Raw genomic sequence first — 7,263 nt, 5'->3', positions numbered from 1 at the left:
GTCAGATAGTCCCATTATTATCATGTAAACATGAGGCTTGTCCCTCAGTTTACTTTATTCTGACCTTTCCAATATGGCGGACCCGCTGACGTATCAGAAGTTTATGGCGCGCTCAGCGCTCGCGCTACATTTCTAACGGGTTTAGCGAGTTTAAAGCGGTAAATACAAACAGCATACAGTAGTGTATACGACGTGTAAACATGTATCAGGTGTAATATATATATTAAATAAACATAATTTTATTTCCCTTACAAAATAGCGTTTAAATAATAATCATAATAATTATAATAGAAATACAGATTTCCCGCCAAATTAGCACCGTGTTGTATAACCCGGAAACGGAAGTTTAGTTTGTTGTGGTTTATGTAATAAGCTTTTTTTTTGTAAAAAAAATAAAAAAAACAAGCAAACGCGGATTTAAAAACAGAATATATGTGTAAAATTATGTATATGTATAAATATGTTTGTATGTTATTTTTTAAATTAAAGTAATTATTCCGCGTGGTAATTCTGTGCAGCGGAAGTGATTGAACTTGATCTCTCTCTCTCTCTCTCTCTTGCGCGCGCGCGCGCAGGTTGTGTGTATTGGTGTTGGTGTGTGTGTTAGCATTAGCATTAGCATGGCGGCGGCGGAGGGAGAGGAGGTGACCGTGTCTCTGGTGGACGTGCTGGAGGAGGATGAGGAGCTCGAGCAGGAAGCCTCGGCTGTGCTCGGAGGGAGCGACTCGGAGAAGTGTTCTTACCCGGAGGTGAGGAGGAGTAAACAACAACAACACAAACAAACAACACAAACACAGGGTAGAAGTTTGTAGCAGAAGCACACATTATATAAACAAACCAGTATACATATTATAGTATATTACATTATAGAGCACTAATCTTATTCTCTACTGTGTATAAGACATAAACAGTTTGCCATAACACACACACACACACACACACACACACACTTGATTATTATCTTCACCCCTCATCATCATTAGTGTTGGTTTGTTTAGTTATGTTATGTTATGTTAGGGTCCCGACACCAGCTCTGACTCTGTGTGTGAGAGGTTCAGCTCAGACAGGTGAGGACCTGCTGATCCAGAGTGGACAGGAGACTTTATTATTACTCTGATTATTTAAGAGTTAATAAGTGATGTAATCAGTGAGGTTAGAGGACAGTGAAAGTTTTGTGTCTAGTGGTGGGATGCGAACACATGACCTTATGATCAGCAGCTCGGAGCATCAACTTCTGCCCTTAACTGCTCCCTTGAACTCGTAACTTTTAAACACGGCCCCTTAACTACGGCCCAGAAACACTGCTCAGTGTGGGGCGCGAACACATCACCCTGAGTGTCTCATTCTGCTAAAATAGAGGATTGAGTATTATGGGATGTACTGCTGAATGATGATGGAGTATCATGAGATGTGATGATGATAATGGAGTATTATGGGATGTTGTGCTGCTGCCGCCGCCGCTGCTGAAGATGATGTTGGAATTTTATGGGATGTAATGAGGGAGCATTATGGGATGTGGTGGTGATGATGATGATGATGGAGTATTATGTAATGTAGTAGTCATGGTGATTATAATGGTGTTACAGGGCTATGTGAAGCGACAGGCGCTGTACGCGTGTAACACCTGCACACCGAAGGGCGGAGTCCCAGCGGGCATCTGTCTCGCCTGTTCATACAAGTGCCACGAAGGTCACGAACTGTTCGAGCTCTACACCAAGAGGTGAGTACGGCCACGAGGGCAGAGTCCCCTCTCTCTCTCACGCTCTCGCGCTCTCTCCGTTGCTCTCTCTGTGTGTGTCTGTGTGTGTATTACTCTCTGTTGGTCTGCCTTTCTTGGTGTCTCTGTATGCGACTGTGTGTCTCTCTCTCCATCTAACTGACACTCTGTCTGTCTCTGTGTGTATATATCTGTGTGTCTCTGTAAGAGTGGGAATGTGTAAGTCTCATTCTTTTACGCTTAATGTGTGTGCGCGCGCGTCTCACCTTTCAGATGTGTTGTATTTTCCTCCTCAGGAATTTCCGCTGTGACTGTGGGAATGAGAAGTTTGGAGAGATGGACTGCAGGTTGTTCCCGGTGAGTGTGTGGTGTTGTTGTTGTTGATGTATTGTCCTCTCGGTCGTGTCTCTGATATGATGGTGAGGTGGTTTAGAGACTGACGCTGATCACACACACTGTCTTCCAGGAGAAAGAGAAGACGAACTGTGGAAATAAATATAGCCACAACTTCTTCGGGCTGTACTGTACGTGTGATAGGCCGTACCCCGACCCAGAGGACCAGGTAACACCCTGAAATCTTCACACCTCAGTAACATGACCTCAGTGGCATGGAGAAACATCTAGGTGGGTGTTGAATTTGTCATAGATATATGTGTGTGTGTGTGTGTGTGTGTGTGTGTGTGTGTTTAGGTTCCTGATGAGATGATACAGTGTGTGGTGTGCGAGGACTGGCTGCATGGACGGGTGAGTGTCCGTTTACAGTGACATGTTTAAGCAAATATGTCTAATAATGACGCACACAGACACGTCTCACTCTCTCTCTCTCTCAGCACCTGGGCTGTATCGTCCCGGAGTGTGTGGAACTTCAGGAGATGATCTGTGAGTCCTGCATGAATAAATCACCGTTCCTCTGGACCTATGCTGCTCACCTGGCAGGTATGGTGTTTACACACTCGTTTACATACACACACACACACACACACACACACACACACACACACACACACACACACACACACCGCTCTCTGTAGTGATGATAGTTGAGTGTTATAGGATGTGATGATAATAGAGTTTTATGGGATATAGTGGTGATGATGATGGAGATCAAGGGGTATTATGGGATGTATTGATCATGATGTGGAATGTAGTGGTGGTGATGGAGTATTATGGGATGTAGTGATGATGAGGGAGTATTATGAATGTATTGATGATGATGATGATGATGATGATGGAGTATTATGGGATGAAGTGATTTTGATGTGGGATGTAGTGGGGATGATGGAGTATTATGGGATATATTGGTGATGATTGGGTATTATGGGATATATTGGTGATGATGGGGTATTATGGGATATATTGGTGATGATGGGGTATTATGGAATATATTGGTGGTGATGGAGTATTATGGGATATATTGGTGGTGATGATGTAGTATTATGGGATATATTGGTGGTGATGATGTAGTATTATGGGATATATTGGTGGTGATAATGGCGTATTATGGGATATATTGGTGGTGATGATGGATCATTGCGGGATGTAGTGATGATGGCGTATTATGGGATATATTGGTGGTGATGGAGTATTATGGGATATATTGGTGGTGATGGAGTATTATGGGATATATTCGTGGTGATGATGGAGTATTATGGGATATATTGGTGGTGATGATGGAGTATTATGGGATATATTGGTGGTGATGATGGAGTATTATGGGATATATTGGTGGTGGTGATGATGGAGTATTATGGGATATATTGGTGGTGGTGATGATGGAGTATTATGGGATATATTGGTGGTGATGATGGAGTATTATGGGATATATTGGTGGTGATGATGGAGTATTATGGGATATATTGGTGGTGATGATGGATCATTATGGGATGTAGTGGTGGTGATGGCTTATTTTATCCTGTGGCTGGTCCCGTCAGTTTTAAACTGCTCGTCTCTCCTCAGTGCCTCCTACAGTCAGGATGTGTAAAGAAGAGGAGGAGGAGGAGAGTACCCGGGTGGAGGTGGAGCGTGATGAAGAGGAGAAAAAAACAGAAGTAAAGAGCTCACAGGACGAAAAGGTATTGCTCCTGAGACAGAGGGAGATTTCACATCACACCACTAGATGGCAGTGTAATGCATTTAACAGCCTAGCTTTGGTGTGTATCAGACCTCAGGATTATTGTGTTTGTGTGTGTGTGTGCTGGACGCAGGCGGAGGTGAACGGGGCGGCCAGCTGTAAAAGGAAGCTGCAGGACCTGGAGGCTGGAGCTTCAGGCTGCAGGTTGGAGGAGATGAAGAGCTCGGGGAAGAGCCGGGCTCAGCAGGGAGCTGTGTTCTGGCCCGCAGCGTGGCGCACCAAACTCTGTTCCTGTCCCAGCTGTAAGGTACAGTGTACACACACACACACACACACACACACACACACACACACACACACACACACACACATTACTACATCAAAATATCTGTGTATAATTTTATTTTTTATGCACTAATGCGTGAAACAGAGTGTGTTTGCGGAGGCGGGCGTGTCCTTCCTGTTGGACGAGACGGACACGGTGCTCGCCTACGAGAACAAAGGCAAAACCACGGAGCAGGTGAACGGGGGCGAGGCTCGAGACCCCCTCATGTCTGCACTCAACAACCTTAACCACGTGCAGCAGCTCGAAATCATCCATGGTATACACACGCGCGCACACACACACTCTCTATTGATTAATTTCCTACATCACCCTCAAAGTGTTTTATTCCACCTATACCACTTTGTATCATAATCGTGTGTGTGTGTGTGTGTGTCCTCTGTAGAGTATAACGACATGAAGACCGAGCTGAAGGATTACTTACAGAGATTTGCAGCAGAAGGAAAGGTGGGTTTCTGTCATCGTCCTAATGCTATAACAGACACTGTGATGAGAAAAACTTAGGCCACGCCCACACGCTTTGTATAAACTCCACCCTAATGTCAGAGGCCTTTGAGAAAACTGTAAGCATTAATGAATTTTCCAGCTGATTGTCGACCTTTGAACATCGCTGTGAACAAGCTGTTGCTATAGAAACGATAATCTTTCAGAACATACAAGCCCACGCTATGGTCAGATCTGCCGACCAATGGCTTTTAAAGTTTTCTGTCATTGAAATAGTTGTGGGCGGGGCTTAAAACAACCAACTGGCAAAAATATATGGGAACTTCCTTCTTTTCCACATAAATATTCATTCTTTTACAGACATGGATGAGGAAAAAAACAGGGCAAAAAAAAAAATAGAAAAGGGAGAAAAAAAAAGGGGGGGGACATGTGACCCGAGTCAGTGTTTGTGAGATCAAACATTTTGTTTGGTGATGCAAAACTTGACTCTTCTGCATTTAGAAGGTCAGTAAAGTTCAAACTTGACCCTTCACCAGGTAGGGGAGTGTCACCGATCCTGTCCTGTGCGTCCATGTCCCTTTTTCGTTCCCCCTTCTTCAACTGATTTTTCCCCCTTACCCATGTCCCTTTAGGGCCTCTGTACTTTGGTCTTTATTATAGTCTGATTATTTTCCATATTTCAATTAAATATTTTATTTGCTTATTTCATGCAGTGAGGGTGGAATTAACCAATAATAATAATATGATTTTATTTCATTTTATTATTAAAGTATTCTTATTATTGGCTGTTTTATAGCCTTCAGCTACTGTGTTGTGATAAATGTGCTTTAAAAAAAAAACATAGTAAAATCAAAGAAGTACCTGAACAGTGTGAGCGATATCAATAATAATAATAATAATAATCTATAGCAGAGGTGGGAAAAGTACACAAAGCCTGTACGTGAGTAAAAGTGCCCTATTTTATTTGTGTGTTAAAGTCCAGAAGAACTCACCTTCAAATCTACTTAAGTATCAAAAGTACAGGATCAGAGTAAACTTCATTAGAGTCAAAATCTCTCTGATCTGTTTCCAGTTTAAAAAGACTTATGTTTTTAGTCGCGTCTTAAAGGAAAGTCGAGTCACTCAGCTACACATAATGGTCAAAAATCCCTTCTACAGACTAGTGTGGTATGTAGAAATGTGGTGAAGATATTTAGTGGAGTTAAAGTAACATATTTTCTAATAAAACTACTCATGTAAAGTACAGATAAATGAAGTATGGACTTGAGTAAATGTACTTGGTTACCTTACAGCTCTGAATAATTGTTTACATAAAGCACATGTTAGAGGCCTAATTTCTAATTCCACCCCCTCCTCTCATTTCCCCCCCTCCCCCCAGGTCGTGACCCCTGAAGACATCCGTCAGTTCTTCGAACAGCAGCAGAGCCGTAAACGGCGGCGAGTGGACGCGGGTCAGTTCTACTGCAGCTGAATCGTCCTATGACCCTCGACAGTCCTCTCACTCCTTTTGTAATAAACGTCAATCACGATAACTCTGCAGCCTTGAACCCGGAGGAGCCGCGGGGTGTGAGGGGTTTACAGATGAGGAGGAAGTCCGGCGCGACCCTCGTTCCCAAAGAGCTGTTAAACAACCTCGTTAATAACACCGCGAGGATGTGGAGCGGCCCAGCACACGCTTGCGCCCCCCCCCCTTGACGGGGTGACCTCGTCTAACACCTTCTAGATGTTTCATTTGTCTCTCGCTGTTCTTTTCTGTATTCAGGACGTGTTCATGGACGACCTCCTGATCGCGCCGCTCCCGTTTGGTTTACTTTTGTTTTATTCGGTTCGTCAGGCCGTGTAATAAATTTCCGTGAACATGTTTCGTGCTTTTATTATCGCCGTTTTATCTGTACTTTAGCTCTCGCTTTACTTTGTAAATGTACCTTTGAGAAATTAAACGTATTAATACTTTACATTTTGGTGAGTCGGGTTTTCTTTCCCAAAAGAAACACACAAAAAAGGTAAAGGTTGCTTCTCTACAAATATAAACGAAAAGGTACCTTTATTATGACCCCTTTAGTTTTCAGAACTGCCTTAATTCTTTATGGCACAGATTTAAAACACTAAAATCTCATAGTCGTCCATACTGACCTGATCATCATGAGAGCTTCACGCGTGACTGTGGAGGACGTGTGAGTACAGTGAAGAAACCTGTGTCGCATGACTTGTTATTCTCGTCATCAGGTCAAACCAGACTCCATTCTCCTCTGACCTCTGGGTTATTTTCTATTTTTCACACCAAGCCACACTTACTTAAATTCTGAACTTCAGCACCTTTGGAAGAGTTTAGTAAAGGATACACTCAGCTTTTTAAAATTCATCTAATCTAGACTTGTTTTATTTGTTCTGATTACTTTCTATAAATACAATAAACATAATATAAATACTTAATATTGATTTGATAATTATAAGTGGCCAAAAAAAGAATCCTATTAAACACTTTCAGTAACATTCGCTAAACCACTTTTCACTTACATCATCTTTGCTTTTACACACACAGACTTGTCGGAGTACACTGTTACTATAGCAACGGTTATCCAGTCATCCAGCACATGGTTAACGTGCAGTAACCACACCTGCTTTAGTGACAGCACAAATCTGAGAGTGTGCGAAGCCACGCCCATTTCCCCCTTCCATTGAATCCGT

General features: G+C 42.8%; 1 protein-coding gene across 1 annotated transcript; it reads left to right on the top strand.

Annotated features, from left to right (window-relative positions):
- The first annotated feature begins 568 nt into the window (after window positions 1-568).
- Window positions 569-6,530, top strand: ubr7 (ubiquitin protein ligase E3 component n-recognin 7). Its single transcript, XM_053488556.1, has 11 exons — window positions 569-749; window positions 1,587-1,720; window positions 2,014-2,074; window positions 2,184-2,279; window positions 2,408-2,461; window positions 2,548-2,653; window positions 3,674-3,789; window positions 3,922-4,095; window positions 4,219-4,390; window positions 4,517-4,578; window positions 5,954-6,530. The coding sequence occupies exons 1-11, from the start codon at window positions 621-623 to the stop codon at window positions 6,044-6,046; spliced, it is 1,197 nt and encodes a 398-aa protein (XP_053344531.1). The 5' UTR covers window positions 569-620; the 3' UTR covers window positions 6,047-6,530.
- The last annotated feature ends 733 nt before the right edge of the window (window positions 6,531-7,263 follow it).

This window comes from Clarias gariepinus, chromosome 27, assembly GCF_024256425.1.
Source record: "Clarias gariepinus isolate MV-2021 ecotype Netherlands chromosome 27, CGAR_prim_01v2, whole genome shotgun sequence".
NCBI classification, from domain to species: Eukaryota; Metazoa; Chordata; class Actinopteri; order Siluriformes; family Clariidae; genus Clarias; species Clarias gariepinus.
This window is presented reverse-complemented; position numbering and strand designations above follow the sequence as displayed.